The 18640-nt window shown below is 43.3% G+C and overlaps 2 protein-coding genes across 3 annotated transcripts in view; one reads left to right on the top strand and one right to left on the bottom strand.

Annotated features, from left to right (window-relative positions):
- Positions 1–12115, top strand: part of IGF2BP3 (insulin like growth factor 2 mRNA binding protein 3) — a 110136-nt gene extending 98021 nt beyond the window's left edge. For both annotated transcript variants that reach the window (XM_032182258.1, XM_032182259.1), the window contains 4 exons: positions 3774–3848; positions 7153–7284; positions 8454–8567; positions 9494–12115. In XM_032182258.1, the coding sequence (XP_032038149.1) occupies positions 3774–3848; positions 7153–7284; positions 8454–8567; positions 9494–9595 (423 nt within the window). In that variant the 3' untranslated portion in view covers positions 9596–12115. The remainder of the gene's footprint in view (positions 1–3773; positions 3849–7152; positions 7285–8453; positions 8568–9493) is intronic.
- Positions 12116–14211: 2096 nt separating this feature from the next.
- Positions 14212–18522, bottom strand: MALSU1 (mitochondrial assembly of ribosomal large subunit 1; the record flags this gene model as incomplete). Its single annotated transcript, XM_032180652.1, has 4 exons — positions 14212–15724; positions 16331–16412; positions 17444–17616; positions 18492–18522. Coding segments are annotated over 4 exons (474 nt in total), but the record flags the coding sequence as incomplete, so codon positions are not given.
- Positions 18523–18640: the final 118 nt, after the last annotated feature.

The raw sequence follows: 18640 nt of genomic DNA, 5'->3' as shown, positions 1-18640 counted from the left end.
CTCCCCTCCTAAAAACAACTGCACAGGTGACATCTCCTGCTACTGTGACCACTCTCGCTTTGCTCTGGATGGACCAGGCAGGGCTGTTAGGCTCTGGTGGCTCCGCAGTGAAGCACTTGTGTTTTAAAACCTCTGCTTTAACCTGGGTTCCTGGCTCAGCTTGCATTTCGACAGCGTGATTACCTTAGCGCCCTGCTTTAACATCTGCCCGCTTGTGTTGACCAACTCAGTGAGGGGAGAGCAAGATGGTTTGCAGAGGAAGTCATCGTGGAAGCATAAGTTTGAATTTGAACCAGTTTGGTTAAATCCTTGATTCCTCTGTCTGTAGGGGTGGGGTTAGTAACAGTGGCAGTTGTAGGAGTTGTAGGAAAGCCTTGGGTTTCTGCCAGGAATACCGTTGTAACTACAGGTAGCTTTTCTAGGTGCTGGAGCTTTTTTTTCTTGAAAAATGGCCAGTTCTGCTATTCTGTGCTGCAATGATAATGTCTTAGCCTAAACCATGCAGTTTTCTGCAGTGCTTTGTTATCTGCTGTTAGACTGAAGATTTCCTGAGCAAATGAAACAAGCGCTTTCTCCTTTTTGCTCAGGAGATGTGGCCTGTTCAGTGAGGGCTATGGAGCAGGGATCTGCTGAAGGGGCAGGAGGTGTCTCTGCTGAGTGAAGCTTGGTGGAGCCAGAGAGGCTTGGCTTATCCTGGAAGGTGTTCATCTAAGTGTGCAGGGCAAAATGTTCAGAGAACCCCAGAGGGTGAGCATTGCGTGTGGCTTGCTGAATGCCAACAAATGTATTGGCCAGTCAACGAACCGGCACGCTGCCCAATCTCATCTTTTATTAAGATGGGTACTAAATATCTGTTATACTGCCTGGGTGGTTTACGTTAGTAGAGCACTGATAGTCATACTTTTAGTGGGGAAGATTGGATGGAAGGAGGTGTAAGGTGTTGGTTCTTCATTGAATCTGTCTTGCATGGAGGTGTGATGTATCACATGGATTTCTTCCCTCCCTCTCTGGTTTGTATCTAAAGATGAAGCGGTACATGGAAGGGTACTGCCGGGTGGAGAGAAATGCAGAATAACCTGGACCTCTGAGAGCCAGTCCAAACTAGTTCGTTGGTTGGTCCTTGGAAGACAGTTTAATGGAAAGGGAGTTTCCTGCATTTCTCACACATCTGGCTAACAGTGGCCTCGGGCTGCTTTTACTAGCTGGCACCCCATCTACTCAACGTGCTTAATGTACCTGTATTAGTTGAAATTAAGCTTCTTAAAGCTCTGGTCTTTTGTTCCTTCAATAAACATTAAGGTGAGGAAGATTTCTGTGGAAGTAGGATGAAGCCTTAAAGGAACTGTATGGATATAGGATATGCTTGTTAAATCCGGAAGTTATGGGTTTTGGGTAAGATTATTAACTAGGATAAAAACACAAATTCAACTCTGACCAAACAACATGGAGCAGCAGTCCTGTCTTTGTGGGAAAACAATTGTCAAATGTGACAGCTAGAACAAACTTACTTGAAACTTCTAAACTTCCCTTGTGCTGACAGCCTGCCCTTTATTGCAACTTCTGAGCAAAATAATAAATCACGAAGCCAGGAATCTGTGCTCTTAGTGAAGAGCTTGAGGGAGTGCTGCTGGAGTAACATCTAGCTTTCCAAACTAGTAATCGTGCTTTTGGGAGGAAGTAAGGCTTTGTGCATGATGCTCTGAGCTTGTTTTGAGCAGTGCTGGAGATAGTTACATATGAAAACATTTTACATCCGCATGCATTTTCTTTGTGCTCGTGCTGAGCTTTGTAGATCTGATGAAACTAGTTAGCCACAAAATAAGACTAAATAAACTGCAGATGCACAGGGGCTCTGCATAAGGCTGTGGTCAGCCCAGTGCTTCAGAGGCGCACGCGGCTGCTGATGGCCTTGGGTTGTGTTCCTGTGCCAGAGGCTGCTGCTTGGCGGGGCAGGCTTGGCATGGGCCTTCTGTAGACAGAGTTACTTAGAGCCAGGCAGAGGTTCTCCACCTTGCAGGGGAGTGCTGGGGCCTGTTGGGAACACTAGCATCTCTTAGCTTATAAAATAATTCCCCCAGTTCCCCTTCCTGTCTTTGAAAGAGCTGGGATGGGCACTGCTGATTTTGGGTGTATGAAGGTGTCTGATGGTAACTCAGCATATGGAAGACTCCCCCCAAGTTAGCAATGTAAAGGCATTTCTGTTAGGAATGTGAAGATATTTCCCTCAGAAGTTAAAAATTCACCACTTGAATAATAATTGTACGTGTATATAACTGCTCCTTCCAAAAGCAGGCAGACAGAATTAACACTGAAGGCTCTTAGATTGCCCCTTCAGACTTCGAAATGCTCCAGTTGGTACATGCTTCTCTCATAGCCCTCGGCAAGGTGCTGCTCCAGCTGTGGAGAACAGGCCATCCCAAGATGAGAGCAAAGCAAGAAATGTCCCAGAACACTTGTATCTTTGCATCTTATGCATAGTTAATGAAGACTTGATGGAAAACATTTTTCCTAAAATGTCAATGAAGAAGCAGACTTTGACTAAGAAAAACTGAGGTAACTGAAAGGCAAACTACAACATCCATCTTACCGGAATGGAAATCAGTAGGCGAAGCTCTGTTCAGTCAGCTGATGCCAAATGTGCCTTAAAATTTTACCCCTGTAAAATTACTGCGCTCCAAAGAGTGAATGTATTTATCCTGTGCTTGCCCTTACCACCATGCCCCATCTTGGTGTTTGAGTAAATGCACTGTTGTAAAGTGAATGTGTATTTTTAGCTGTAGCCGATCGGAATGCAGAAATGGTATGAAAAATAAATATGCAAACCAGATAACTAGCATGTAATATATTCTCCATCTCAGGGTACAATATGAATAATTATATAAACTTTGGTTAGCAAAATTCTTTAGTGAAAATGATGCATGGTGACTGGTAATTTGTCTGAAATAAACTACAGCTGTTAAATATGAATAACATCCCCATGCCAACAGCTAAGATGAAATCCTGTAGTGTTTAAAATATTGCCCATTCAACAGCAGCTATGTAATAGTAGACGCAACAATGGAAATGTCAGTTGTGATAAACAAAAGATTCATCCAGAATGTCAGAGGCTAGTTTGAATTATTTAATGTCAATGGAGTCTGAGAACAACACCCACAGAAATCTTACTTTTGTGGTGACATGAACTGCTAAAGACCCTGCAGGCGTCTCTGTCTCAGCTCTGGTGGAGCTTAATTTTTATTTGGGTCACACAAATGTCTGGAGATAGAAAACCCTTGGAAACTGTGAACTCATTGTCCAGTGCGGAGGAATGTTTTGGACCTGATTAGTTACAACAGTAAAGTGATCTTCTGCTCTCAGGGGGACAGATGCGAACTTCTGCTAATGAGCAAAACTCGTTAGACTATTTAAGTTAGCAGGCAAGGATAAGAATCTCAGCCTATTAACCATGCTTTTCTTTTTGAAGGCTACATGTTTTGCATCCTTCGTAGCCACATGAAAATTGCTTGTGGGATTTTGCCATATGTGGATGAGCAGTTATGCCTTTAATTTTCAGAAGTGAGCTTGCTTATGGTTTAGCCAATTTCTCCACATTTCATTACAGCTAATTAATGCACTTTAAAGAGAACAAGCCCGTCGTGACTGAAGTGTAATGCTGCTGCAGTAATGAATAACTTTTCACTCTTGAACAGAATGTGAGACTGAAACGGGGAGGAGGTGGCTTTAAATGATTCCTTCAAAAGACAGCTACCAAAAGCTATGTTTATCCATTCCAGATTGCCCCTGCTGAAGGACCAGATGCCAAGCTGAGAATGGTTATCATCACTGGACCTCCAGAAGCTCAGTTTAAGGTATGCCACATAAAAACTTGTCAATCTGTAGTGGCCTTTGTGCTGCAAGGGGCAATACTGAAATCTAACCGCTCAGTTCAAACTGAAGTGTATTCAGAAATTTAGTAAATAATATCTCTTATTTTTGCTTTCCTTTTGGTGAAAGGTATTTCATGAATATATGAGTACCATCAGGGGCTGTGTTCTGGTCATCTGCAAACTGGCAGCAGTTCCACACAAGTTAGGATCAAGTCTAGCGTGTCAATGTGACCATATTGCATTCCTCATTCTCATTTTTGGGCTATGAGAGCAACAGTTGTCTTTGTAGCCTGCCTTAGTACCTGTAATAGGGTAGTGTGTTTAATTGTTATAACAGTAACAAGATGAGACTGAGTCTCCCCAGGTTACTGTTGCATGCTGACTGGAAAGTGCTGTTTGGGTGGCTCTGCAGATAAAGGCAAGGCTTGTAATTGTATTTACACTACAACTGCACGGAGATACTCCAACACTATTATCCCATTTGTGTTCAAATTGAGTTGTGGAGCGGCCTTCTGCCTTAAGTGCCAAGGGCTAAATCTAGTTACCGCCAAAAGGAGTTGACCACGCTAACAGGGGTGCAGATGGCTCAGTGCAGCAGCTCAATTTCCTCACAGATGAGGCCCCAAGCAGGTAGGAAGTCACCTGAGAGTTCATGTCCTGGCATTGCTCTCTTGCCTGTTCTTGTTTTTGGCTTTGTATTTTTGCTTCAGGGTGTCTTGCAGGGAGAAGGTACACAAACTTCAGGCATATCTAGAATCAGTTTCATGAATGCCTTCAGGAGTTTTGGAGAAATATCAGGGCAGGTATTTTACAGGAGTAACAGTGATCTGGATGCATTTGGGATTGTTGCTCAGTTGCTTACCATATAGATTTGAAAAGCTACTGAGTGCAAAGCATAACTTAGAAGCTCTGCCTCCTGGAGGTTTTCTGTGTACATGTAGGCTTGGTCACACGGCGTTCTCCACATAGGAGGCATTTTCATGACCTGGGATCAGCACAAGGTCGGATTTTTCAGGACCTTTTCTTTGTCAGATACTAGCGAACCCTTGAGTAGCAGGCCCAAGTGGATTTGGGTGCCCCTTGTTTTGACTTTCATGTAGACAAAGGCTTGACCGTAGGTTTCCTCCACAATGCTGGCTTGGAGTACCACAGGGCTCTTCTGCCAAGTTCTTTCCCCAGCCTGGACCCTTTGCAGAAAGTCTTCTTTCTCTGCACCCCCTGCTTTGGCTAAAACCACATCAAATTAAACATCAGCTACTTCTCTACACTTAGGCTTCTGCCTGCAAAGAGGGATCGCTGTATTGTCCAGTGTTCCTGAGAATGCAGGCCTCGAGAAGGAGAGGGACTATCCCTTAGGTCTTCCATCACTGCAGCCCCCATAGCTCTTTATTACTCCTTGAGCAATGCCCTCTTGCTGGGGATGGGCAGAGTTCAGTCCTTTCTTTTATCACCACCGCAGCTCTGTGTAAGTGTCTTCTCCATCTCTGAGCACAGGCTCTCGTTACACAACAAGAATGTAGTCTGGGTGCACAGCAATTCGAAGAGGGACTGGTTGCTGCTCAAATGAGTAACCAGCTCTCAGAGAGGCCGTGTCAGTGCAGAGCCTGTGAGTTTGGCATCCTTTCCCTACTACATTGTGTTCCGTTGTGTGATTCATGTCAGTGGTAGCTGCAGTGGCTGCACCCCTTTCTTCCTCAGCTGCAGTAGCCCGAGGACGTTGCGGTATGCGGGACCATTTATTAGCAAGGGAGCTGGAAGAAGGGTGAGAATATGCTGCTGTTTACAGCCTCTGCTGCAGTGCTCCCTAGAGTTTAGGCATGCCCAGATGCCAGCATTCAGAGGGGATCTCGTAGCTTTGGATGTGGGACATGTGCAGTGGAAGTGGAATCAAGTGTAGACAACATATTTCAGCCACTGTTTTACTGCAAAGAACTTGCCAACCTAGTTGTTTCCTTTCCTTAAAGACTCTTTCAACAAGCGAGAAGACAGTAAATACATTTCTAACACCACAAGTCTTTCTAAAATCAACATCCCACCTTGTTCTGTCATTCAACAGTAATGCATGTGTGCCTTTTTCCCCATAGTGCGTCTCCTACCTAGGCCAAAGCCATACACTACAGGTTTTGTTTTTTTTTCCCCGAACTGTTTATATGGAGTCAGACCTACAAAAATACCAAGTACTTTCAGCTCCAAGGTCACAAAACGTCTTTCATCTTACCTGTTCTGGAATAGAGTGAACTTGACTAGGCTTGAGGACGTGAGATAAGATAAGCTGCCACTATTGAACCTAATTACCCGTTCACACGGTCTTCCTGAACTTTGTATTCTGTTGCATTGGTGGCCTGCCGGGAAGGTGGCTGCACTTAGGGGTGTGCAGTGACAGGACTGGTGGGTCTCATTTAAAGGAGAAGAAAAAGGACCTGAACTGGAAAGGCTTTGACCATAGGTTTCTGCTCTTCACAGAGCATCTCTCTTCAGTACCTCAATAGAATTAATCTTTCAGTGCTTCTAGGATATGCAGAGATGAAACTCCAGTTGTCACTCTCAGGAATTCCCTGACAAATGGCAGGCAATGAGGAAATAAATGTCTTTTAAAGATCAGCGAGATTCAGTGGCTTAGTCTCAGTGGGCATCCTTCTTGCTACCTGGCACTTGCATATTCCCCAGAAAAGGCAACTGTGTGCAGGCTGAAGGGATCATGTTCCCACGGTGCCATTTAGATCTAGACAGCTTTAATTTTCCACTTCAGAAAATGGAGCTAGCTCTGATTTATTTATTTTTTAAGCAATATGTTGTAATTGCGTGTTAAACTAAGCAGCTTGCTGTAAGTGAAGTCTTTGTCCTGTGACTTTTTTTTTTAGTTTAGCATCCCTTAAAGAAAAAAAAAAAGGCTTCTGAGCCAATTAACTGTGTTCTGTGCTTCTGGGTGTAATAAAAAAAAAATGCTTCAGCCAGACGGTTCTTCTCTCTACTACTCTTTACCTCTATAGAGATGTAATAGCTTATTTTAAAAGCAACATTTCTACTGAAAAATGGAGTAATAATGATCTTTTTTAAATAATTCCTTGATTCACTGGTTTGTTGTGCAATCTTTAAAGTTGTACCGCACTGCTTCCTAGTTTGGTACAAAGACATACTTCAGAAAAATAGCTGTTGATAGCTATTGCATTTATTGGGGAAAATGGTTTGTCGGGGTTGTGCGTTGAAAACGCTCCTTTCTGTGGAATTTCTTTGAAGTTAACTAGATTTCAGTAAGCACATTCTTTAACTGGAAACACTTTTGCAGGCTCAAGGGAGAATCTATGGAAAACTTAAAGAAGAAAATTTCTTTGGACCTAAAGAAGAAGTGAAACTTGAGGCTCATATAAAAGTGCCATCCTATGCTGCTGGTAGAGTTATTGGTAAAGGAGGCAAAACAGTAAGTAGCTGGAACAAAACGTGTTATTCAGTTATGTTTCTTCATTGTATGTATACATATAAGACTTAAAGATTTAGCTAACTAATAGCTAATCCGTTGAAGTTAAGTTAAAGCTGGTGTTGTTTTCTTAATTGTATTTGTTAAACTTTCTGTTGTCTCAAGAATCTCACAGAATGATATATTTCAAAAGTTTTTTTTAAAAGATACTTGTAGTCAAAGATACTTGTAGTCAGAGGCTTTGTTAGTAAAAGTGTTGTTCTTCCATTACATTCCCACAGGTGGCATTTCTGTCCTGAATTGAAAGCATAACTAAAAAATGGTAGAAAATTAGGACATGTTCAATATGATAAAAACAAACAAACACAGTGATTTGCTCTGTCTTAACTAATGGCATCCCTTCAGATCAGTTTGTTGCATAAAGTAATAGAACTGAGATCTTCAGCCCTGCAAGCGTGCTGGTACTCTTCTATTTTCCGTACGCTTGTTAATCAGGAGCTAGTTGATATTAGCAAAAAACCAATTCAGTCTTGGGTCCCCATCCTTGAGTACAATGGGGTCTTGAAGTTGTGTGTCAGGAGGCAGCCTTATTACTTGCAGTATTAAGAGATTAAAGGATTAAAATCTTTGAAAAATTGGCCATCTAGAATATTTTTGAATTATATAATGCAATATATAATTTTGTTCTAAAACAAAGGGAGTGTAAATCAGACAATACAGAAGCTGATGGGCTACTGAAAATAGTCTGGATGCTTCTCATTGTTCTGTTTATCATTCTCCATCTTGTGGAAGCTGTTTTTTTATAAATACTTCTACATTCATTTTTCCTTACATTATACGTTGTACGAGTTTTCCGACCTTAGGCTTGTAAACTCAACTGCAAACACTGTGGCATCTATCTGCTTTTTTAGGTGGTGTATTTAACACCTTCTGTGTTGTATTTAGTCTTTAAAGCACTTCTACAAACCTAGAGAACTTGGTGCTAATTTATGTTAGAGAGACGAGGCTCATCTTGCAAAGTACACTGCTGCATGAAGATGCTTTCTGTAGTGGGTTTCTTTTTTTAGCCATAACTTAGAGGATGTTTCTATGGCCAGCAGCATATTTGAGGTTTGCATGTTGTGGGATATTGGATTGTTCAAGATTATCTGACTTTTTCTGTCTATTTATAGGTAAATGAGCTTCAAAACTTGACAAGTGCAGAAGTTGTAGTCCCTCGTGACCAGACACCTGATGAAAATGATCAGGTGGTTGTGAAAATAACTGGTCACTTCTATGCATGCCAGGTAGGACTGGAATGAATTTCTACGTTGCCTTGATGTTTCCATGGTCTGTCTTCTCTGTCTGTGTGCAGAGCCACGGGATGGAAGACACTTGTTTGGGATACAGAAAGCACTGCTTGCCAGGCTTCTCTAATTGCCTTGCTCAACAGATTTTCCCTGTGCCTATGAGAAAAATTTATAGCAATGTTGCACTCTCACGTACCTAAAACAATCTTCTTGTAAGTGTCCCATTGATGTGTTTAGGCTCTGGCACTGTTAAAACTTTCAACACAAAAGAAACCCCAGGTTGGGATTGGACTGAAGGTGCAAATGAAAGGGGTGTAAGCCTGTAGAACCTGGCAAAAAATGCACGTGTGTGTGCAATCTGTCCACATTTCCCAATCTGTTGATTGAATGCCATAAAGAAAAGGATTACAAGATCCCTTCCCTCACCCAACTTTGTAGTTCAGATTGATTCCTTTGTCACGTTGCTGCAGGTGCCTTGTAGTTTAGAAATGAGATGGGGAAGGCTGGTAAGTTCTGTAAAACTTAAAACCTTCTGGAATCTGTGTACGGAAAAATTAGTTCACTCTCCAGTGAAGCAGTGGTTCCTATAAATACAAAATAGTATCTCCAGGGAATAAAATTAAATTAGGCTGGAACTTCAGTTAGTCTTGTTGGTAGTCATCTTCCTATGCTCATGCTTTCTATATTACAGATGGAAAAAATGACTGCGCAGGTAGTTGTGGTAGGTGGAAAAAGCAGAAGTTTAAAATAAGTTGTGCTTGGGGACTACATTATGACTAACCAAAGTGTATTTTATCTAGTGAGTAATCAGTGAGTAGTAGGGACTCAGTTACTCCGTGTTTTCTGTATCCTGGTAGCACCTACAGGGTCTGTTGTAAGCAGCATGGCATCATCATGGGTTGTTTCTTCTTTCTGTCCTTCAGCTTGCTCAGAGAAAAATTCAGGAAATACTGGCTCAGGTAAGAAGGCAGCAGCAACAGCAAAAAACATTGCAAAGCGGACAGCCTCAGCCAAGACGGAAATAAAGGTTTAGGAAATGGCCCATCAGAGACAGATGCCAGACCAAAGACAGACTGTGCAACAGAGAGACGGGTGGTGAGCACCTGTTGAAGTTATATGCAGAAGATCCACCAAGCCAATCACCTGTTCGAGGACCAGGCAACCGTTGAACGCTGTCTCTGAGAATGTATTCTTTAGGCTCTCTCAAACTTTTGAAACCCAGCTTTAAAATAAGGACCCCTTCACTTCCCTTTTGTTCTATTCTCACAATTTAACATAAACTCGTTAGTCTTTTTTATTGTTCTTATTATTCCCCAACAATTTTAGAACTTGGTTTAATGAAGCTTTCTCTTCTGAGTTCACTGGTTAAAAAAAAAAAAAAAGAAAAAAGGAAAAAAAGAAAAGGCATTGCTCTCATAGGTCCAGTTGTAAAAGAAGAAACACATTTGGAGGGTGGGATTGTGGGTGGGCTAGGGTTAGAGCAAGGGTATCGACAAGAGTTTAAGTGTTAGTCCCAATGTTGAAACAAGTGGCATTTTTTAAAAAGAATTTGGTTGCATTTTTACATAACACTGCCATGAATAACCTAAGGGAAGTGTTGAATGGTGTTGGCCAGGGCATAAAAAGATAAATATGCATTTTACTAAACTACCTCAGGCATTTAGTACCTCAATGAGAAATTGTTCCTTTTTTGCTTTTTTTTTTTGGTATTTTGTATACTTTATAAAGCTAATAGTTCTTGAGCATTTTATTTTTTTAAAAAAAATTAAAATTTGATCAGCCACCAGCCAGGAGTACTACAGACTTACCGGGGAAAATATAGTAGAGCACTTCTAGCTGCTGGCTGATGGGAGTAAGGTGGGTAAAAAAAACATAGCCTCAGGTTTTCTGAGGGCTTCAACACCATCATTTGTTTAAAAAAAAATTCAGTGAATGTTCAAAAGATAGTGAATGATGCCAACATTCTGATAGCAGCAATGCCGTTTAGTTTTCTTTTAAGATGGGATGAAAAAGTTTGTGACGGTACTTTTTTGGGAACAGGACAAGGAAGTGATGGCAAGAGGCTGGGGTTGGGGGAAAAATTTAGAAGGCTGCAAGAGGCTGAATTTTTTTTTTGTGCTACTTGATTGAATGCATGAACCCTTTGTGCCTTTGACCATCACTACCTAATAATGCTACATTTAACCATTTGCAGCCCATTTGGACTTTGCCATTTTGTTCAAAGAGCAAGCTTCATCTTCAGTTTGATAGAACACTCGATCTGCTAGAGCGTATGTGAGGCCGCGCGGGTCTCTGCTGTCTGCAGATCACATCATACTGCTTTCAGTTACCACGATGGGGGAAGGTCAAACAGTGTTTGATCACGTTGAAAGATAATGAAAGGCTAAGTTTACATATCCAGCCGCTGTTATGGGCCACACTAAGCCACTTTGAAGGTTTTGAAAACTATTACGAGAAAAAAAAGCAAACAAAAAAACAACAACCTCTCTAGCCTGGCTTATAATAGATGCAGCAGGATTTATGCACGTTCTGCAACCAACCATTAGAGAAGAAAAAAAAATGTCAAAAGGCAGGGATAACAGGAAAGTTACCAAATTTTTTAATTTCCGAATGTAATTTGAATGATGATTGTGGTAATAGTGACACATTCAAGTTTCTACAATAAACTTCAGTCTACCTCAGTTTAAAAAAAAAAAAAATGTGGCAACACATGGTGCATAAAGACTGCTGTGTGTGTGTGTGTGCGCGTGCGCGCCTGTATGTGTGTGGTCGACAGAGCCATGCTATTACCTCTGAACCTTTTTTTGTGATGTTTTTTGTGCATGAGATGATCAGAATCACCATGCTGCACTGATTTGAGGGGCACAACGAGCAAAAACATTTGTTTCATCATTTTGTTATCTACCTCTTAGGTTCATGTTGAAATAGAGGCATTACTACATAGACTAGATAATTTTCCCAAAGATCATTGTTGTACAGATTAGATAATTTTGAAAATGGTCTGAAGTGTTTTTCCTGCATCTCTTCTTTACTAATTGGTTTAAAAACCACAAACTTATGTTGTAGATTTAGCAAAGAAAAATGAATTTCTTTTCCTTTTTTGACAGTGACCTTCATCTAGCCTTTAGGATAATTTTTTTTTTCTTACAATGAATTTAAAATTACTGAAGTATGAAAAGTCATAGCATTTTAATTTTTGTTGAGGCTTAAGTCAGTCTGACATTCCTTTCTTAACATTTGAGAAGGATTTGACTTCATTATTTTCCATAAAAAATGACTTTACAAATAGGCGCTGCATTTACATCTACTGATTTAAATACTGTCATATCTCTTAAATTTCTAGACTTAGTATGGTAAATCATGTTTTTCTTTTCAATGAGACTTGGTAATTTGGAGTATTTGGGAATAGCTAGAAAGTAAATACTGTAAATGATTTCAATATCCACAAAGTATGGATCATTTTTCATCTGTAATGTGCCCCCCAATGCAGCTCCACTTGCCAGATGCCTCTGAATGGAATAAAGAGTTTAACTCCTATCATCAGATAAAGTTGTGTGGTGTTTTCTTAAACTAATGAGGCATAATGACTGACTGCTCCACGTGTCTGTGGTGCTTTGATCAGGTTGGTTTTCTGTCTGTTGTAATAACCGGGTAGGAATGAACGGTCACCCACAGGCATCCAGCAGCCAGGTTACGATGTCTGCGCTTTCCAGTACAAGCAGTGACTTCTGTGGCTTGTAATTCCTCATCTTTTTGTCTACTACCACTGCGCAGTCTGTGGAACAGCCCTTAGCTCACCGTGTGTCTCCTGCAGACAAGCTGGGCTGGGTTGCTCTGGAAGGAACGCGTGCTCAAGTCATGACCAAGGGCAAACGTGAAGGAATCTTTTAACAGGCTTGAAGTGAGATCTGAATCGTAGTTACATTTTTTTGGCTGCATTTTACCCAGTCTTTACTTTGGTGCTCTGTGCGGTGCAGCTGTGTAAGGAACACTGCCCTGGAAGTGTAGATAGGCAGAACCAGCCACAGGGAGCATGTGGAAACTTGCTGCTTGCTCCCCAGCTGCTAGGGGGAGGTGGCACCTCCTCTTGATTTAGGCTAGACCCATAACTGAATGCTTTAGGTTGAGATGGAGGGATTTGGGGAACTGGGGTTGTGTTCACCAATAATTTAACTATCTTTATAGTGGAATGGAAAACCAGGCTTGTTTTCCCAACTCCTGCACCCTCCTACTTGTCCTCACAGCTCGCTCACTGGGACTGACCATTAAAAGGAGGGAGTTGAAGGCACGATGCACATAGATAATGCCTGGTATGGTTCTGCACTTCACAGGGAGCTGCAGCTCATTGTCCCATGCTGATGCTGAGAAACCCTCTCAGAACTGGCATCCCTGCCCTTTGAGCAGCATACCTCGAGCCTTCCTCTGTATTGCTGACACATTTGTGATAGCTCAGCCCCTGACTGTTCTTAAGCATTTGCTTAATCATGATGCTTTATTTGCTTCTAACCTTCCAAAGCTTTTATTCTTAAGCTGCTGTTTCAAAGGCATGCGCTCTTTGTGTTAGCTTCCGTTACCTGAAGCATGTATGCTGTGCAGGACAACACAGGCTCAACGTGGGTGCGGGATTTCTAAATGACTGTAAGAAGTCAGGGAGTAGGCACTCAAGCTGGGCTGTAACAGATGTTAGCTCAATTTATGGATCCAAACACTGCTCAACACCCAAGTTACTCAAATGCAGTATGGGAAATTGTGTGGTATGACAAGTTTCACATTGGGAACTGTTTCTCCTCTTCATCCCATCATCAAGAGATCCTGCATGCACCTCTGCAAGAGGACTGAATGAGGAATCTGTAGTGGACCAACCACTCTAGTTTTTAAAATAATTTTACAAGGCTCAACTTATCCATGGAACTGAAACACTCGCAAATGTTTCTCTTTCCAAAGGGGGTTAGTGTTGCACAGGAGCGAGCAGCCAGACCATCTCTGTTAATTCCAAGGTCCCAGCCCAAAGGCTCAGTGAGTCGGGCTGGTAACCTGGCTGGGGAGTTGCAGTAGAGTGGTACAAAGTACGGGTTTCTTTTAACTGAGGGGTGAGGACGTGCTTTTCCTGAGCTGGAAGTTCTGATTAATAGCAGCTAGCGACTGTTTCAGCCAACTCATTTTCACAATATGCTTTGACAGTAACTTCAGTTACACTCTTCAGTGCTTGTTGTCTCCTCATTTTTATTTTTACAGTTGGAAAGGGATGACACACACACACAAAAACACCTTTTTCTGATCACACAGCTGTTCCCTATCCCTTACTGTTCTTTTCTGGACTCCCCTGTTGTTACCCTTCTCTGGGAGACACAGCATACTGTGTGTAGGTCCAGCTGCTAAACATAATGTACAGCAGGAACATGTAATGGCATCATGTTTGCTGCAGCTGCCTCTACTCATCCAGCAGTGCGCACCTTCAGTAGCAGCAGGAAAAGGTAAATGGTTTCAGGGAACAGTCCACACCTCTCTTGGGCGGTCATGCCAGATGCAGAACCCGTCTCTCTGTAAAAGAGACATTGTTATCTTGCCTCTGGGTTACTCTGCAGTAAGTCTGCAGTAAGCAAAGTATCATGAAGTGTTTTGCAAATCTTTAACAGTCAAGTTTACCACAAACACCTTTATTTTGTGTTCCTTGTATAAACGTTCCTTGTTGAATTTGGAGAACTATCTGGTGCCTTCTAGCAGAAAGCAGGTGAACTCAGAGGCAGTTCTTCCTGAAAGGGGCTAGACACAGGAGGGTAACATAAGCAGCCTGAAATGAGGCAGAGGACGTTCTTTGTTTACAAAGCCCAGTCCACCCCCAACTGCTCCCCCTCCCCCAAAAAAATAAACACACAAAAACCAAACAAACACAAAAAACTTTCTCTGGGCACTGCAACCAGCAGCTGCTATGTAGGGACAAGATGCTGTCAGCACTTAAAGTAGGTTATGGGGTAAAAGGTGGCCACCCTCAGCAGCTACTGCTCCTCCTCCCTGATGCATGGCAGGGCCAGCTTCAAGAAGAGATTCTACTCTACTGCTGACAGCTCTGTCCTGGAGTGGAAAAAATCATCTTTTACCTAGAGACAAGTTTTTTTTTACCAACTTGAAGCTCTTCTAACTACTGCTGACCTGTCTGACAGCAAGTCATGCTGAGTGCTAAGGGCTTCCTGCAGAACTTTTCCCCCACCTCAAAGGGGCTGAAGGTTTAGGCTGCCACAGCACATTGCCTCTGTTCCTTTTGTAGAAACGAGGTGAGAGGAAAGCCCAGAGATGGGCCAGTAGCACACTTAAAGCAAGCCGCATGTTTTAATGTGAAGGCACAGAGCTCAAGCTCTTCAGTTTATTATTGTTATTAAAAACAGATTGGCCTTGGCTGAAGAAGTGACTTACTGCTCTGTTAATTCAAGACACATTTATTTGTCACTGCTGCTCTTTTATGCGCTCAGTAATGCCATTATGTTTTCTCTCCTCCTTCAACTCAGCACATGATTTGCTTCAACATGACCAGAAGCAACTGGCTTAATAAAAACCTCATCTAAACTGCACTGTTTATCTCATGGTTCACCTTGCAGCACTCGGCCTTCTCACAGGACACGTACTTCACATGCACTGCCACTACGGGCAGGCCTTTCAAAGGTACTAGGAAAATGATCAGCGCAGAGGCAATGCCCGCGCTTCAGGGTAAGCTGCAACGGAGCAGGGAAGAGCCTTCTACTTCAAACTCCACTGAGGGAGTGACTCTCCCAGGACGCTCCCTTGTGATATGGTTCCTTCGTTCTCACATTCTGGTAACTCCTTCAGCAATTTACCCAGGCACATCCAATAAATGCATCGTTTTGTGCTGACCAACTGCACTGATGGTTGAGTCACCACTGAAGCCCACTGCCTCTCGTGTCTGTTAAGGCACTCATTTCTCTTGCTACTCGCCACCTCAGCAGCTGGCCTTCAGTTCTTGTCACAAGACGGTGACCCTTCCCACTGCTGTTGGGAAGTCAGCCCAAGAACAAAGTCTTCTGGCAGTGACTGTGGAGTCATCTCCGTTAATTGGTCATCGTAGGAACCCAGAGTCCACAACTTCTCCAGCTCGTAAGTCTCCCGTGCCTCCGGCAGCATGAAGTGCACCACTATGCTACCTGCACGGAACAGAAATCCACAACAACTGAGCAGTAGGGAGTGAACCGTTCTGGGCAATCCATCAGATAAGTCTGAAAATACTCGCATTCACGTTCTCTCTTTCAGAGGGTGAGATTACAGAGACAGTGGTGAAGGTGAAATGCTTTCGAAGGTAAAGTCTTCATGTTTGTGTAGACAGTTTCACACGTGAAGAACAAGGACCTGAACTCGGTTTCTTTTAGACTGTGGTTTTACCCAGCACTACAGAATGACCCAGACAGTGCCGAAGTCTGTTCAACAGCTCATGACTAAGGCAGCGTACAGAGAGCCCCAGCTCGCCCAGGGATCATATAAACATGAGAGAATTTACTGAAGTAGCTTCTTTCTTGCTACTGTTATCTTCAATTTATTAAGACCTGTTTTAGCCACTGATGAGTAGTTTCTACTTTCTTTTCAGTGCCCACGATTTTAGTGAAAATTAATTTAGTAACTCAATAAAAACAACCGGAATTCCAAAACAGCAGAGTATTTTCAACTCTCCACAGCAGCCAGGGCTCACAGTGAGATGTGTCCTTAATAAAGGTCCCATGCAGAACTTCATATAGGTCAGATCCACAAATACTTACCAAAATCAATGCACAGCCAGTCATCTGTCTCCTTCCCTTCGATCTGAGCACGAGGATCACTGTCTTCTTTCTGAAGCTTGTACTGGGAGAGAAGCAACAGCAGGAAGTGAAATACTTCACATTTATTTAAAAGCATTCAAACCTAAGGTATAGGTTCCCCATGACTGCCATTACCATCATGTTTTGCTTCGTTTCAGATGCCTTTAGGTGTTTTGTGCTGGCTAGCTAAGGATGCAGAAACGGAGATGCCCAATGGCAAAGGGGAGGTGGGGAGAAAACAAGTTTGACCTGGTGTCATGAGGAAGGCGTCCAAACAAGCTTCCTGCCCCTTGAGAGCGTGCTCTGAACACTCATTGCAAGATGGAGAACATACAGCTGGCATACAGGTTTACAGGCTATGAGTAACTGTGACAGAGGGGAGAACAAAACTCAAAGCAGGACTGCAAAATCTCAGCTGGGGCAAGGTAGGTAGTTCGCTGTGCAGTTTGCCATTCCTGTGACATTTTAAGTACTGTAACATCAAAGCCAGCCAGCTGCCCCAGCACCTGCCATGCTTCACCTCACTTTTGCCTACAAAACTCTTAACACCAGGCAAGCCAAGCTTCCCAGTTTCTCAGCACACAGGAAGACCCCTTGTCTCTCCCCAGAGGCTCTGCTCTGGGGAGAGACGTTCCTGCAGCCACCAGAGGGAGCACACTGTTGTAGTACACAGGTATTTTTGCAGAGTTGGGGAGTATTCATCTCTCTTTAGAGTGAGTGGTAACAGCTATGAAGTTTGCTGGACAGAAGTCAGACATGGATACAAGTCACCAGCACCATTTCACATCACTGATGGATGCTCTCATTCTAGCCACCAAACTGTGCTACTGCCATCAGCGTTCTAAATACAGAGAGGGCTGTTTTTAAAATATAACCTCCACATACTGAGTACTGTCACTAAGAGTAAAGTACAGTTAGTTGGTAGGTGTATTCGGAACTAAATGGCATAAGGACAAGTAGTTTCATCTTTCCTGGTGTATCTGTACACCCGCAAACCCAGGGAAATTAATTTCAGAGCATCTCCACCTAAAACTAGTCCCAAAAACCTAGAGAGGGCAGTGGGAGCTGTCTTACCATTTTCATCATATAATTTGCCATTGCATGGAGATGCCGTGTTGAAGATCCACTCACAACGATAAAATAGTTACAGTATTTCATTTCTGGAGGCACTTCGATGACGCAGATGTCTTTTGCATTTTCTTGCCTCAGCAGAGCTACAACAAAGTCAATGTTGAACTTTGCAGTATCTGGAACAGAGAAAGAATTAGAGAGTGGTAATTTCTCTTAAATTGCAAGCATCAGCCACTCTGAAAGTTATTAAAAACACAAAACGGCAATGAACTAAATTATAGCCTAAGCTAGTCACTCACTGTGAAGTTTGGTCCGATGCTGACAATCCAATGTGGAAGACTTTTAAAAGCCATTTTTTAAAATCATCAAAGCTGAGTACTAAGCACGCTCCTCGTAAATAATGCCCTGTAACTAGACAGAGCAAATATCCCGGTTTCGTTTAGCTAACTTACTTAGTTCTATTTATTCATACATATTAGAGTCAGTATTATCATCAGACACCTGATGATTAAGATGAATGAAACCTAAGTACTTCAACAGACATTCGTTTCAAGCCCATTAAAAATATTTCAAAACAATGCTTGTCAACAGGCCCCAGCAGGCCTGTGATAATATGTGGTGATGAAAATACTCCAAAATTTCAAGTAGATGGGATCAATGTCAAAAATGGAGCCGATGTGATGCAGTGGACAGCCACTTCTTTTACTTACTTTACTTCTCTAGCCTGCTCTGCCAGAGCCATGCAGGTTGTTAGAGACCTCCGAGCTCACCTGCTCCAACCACCCCCTGCCACCACAGTCACCCACCAAACCCTGTCCCCAAGCCCCACGCCCAACCTCTCCTTCAACACCCCCGGGGCCGGTGACCCCACCACCTCCCCGGGCAGCCCGTCCCGCTGCCTGAGCGCTCTCTCTGCGGAGCAAAGTCTCCTCATTCCCAACCCGGACCCCCCGAGCCGAGCAGCGCGCCCAAGGGCTGCCCCCACCTGCTCCCGAGGGGCCCGAGCACAAAATGGCGGCGGCGACCCCGGCCGCCCCTCACCGCGCCCTACCTGCCGCCCGCCGCTGCTCCGCCGCCGCCCCCAGCGCCCCCAGCACCCCGCTTCCTCCTCCTCCTCCTGCTGCTCCTGCTCCGGACCCCGCCACCGGCCCGAGGAGCGGCCGCGGGCCGCGGGCGGCGGCAGCGGAGCGGGGCCGAGCC

This window comes from Aythya fuligula, chromosome 2, assembly GCF_009819795.1.
Source record: "Aythya fuligula isolate bAytFul2 chromosome 2, bAytFul2.pri, whole genome shotgun sequence".
NCBI lineage: Eukaryota > Metazoa > Chordata > Aves > Anseriformes > Anatidae > Aythya > Aythya fuligula.
This window is presented reverse-complemented; position numbering and strand designations above follow the sequence as displayed.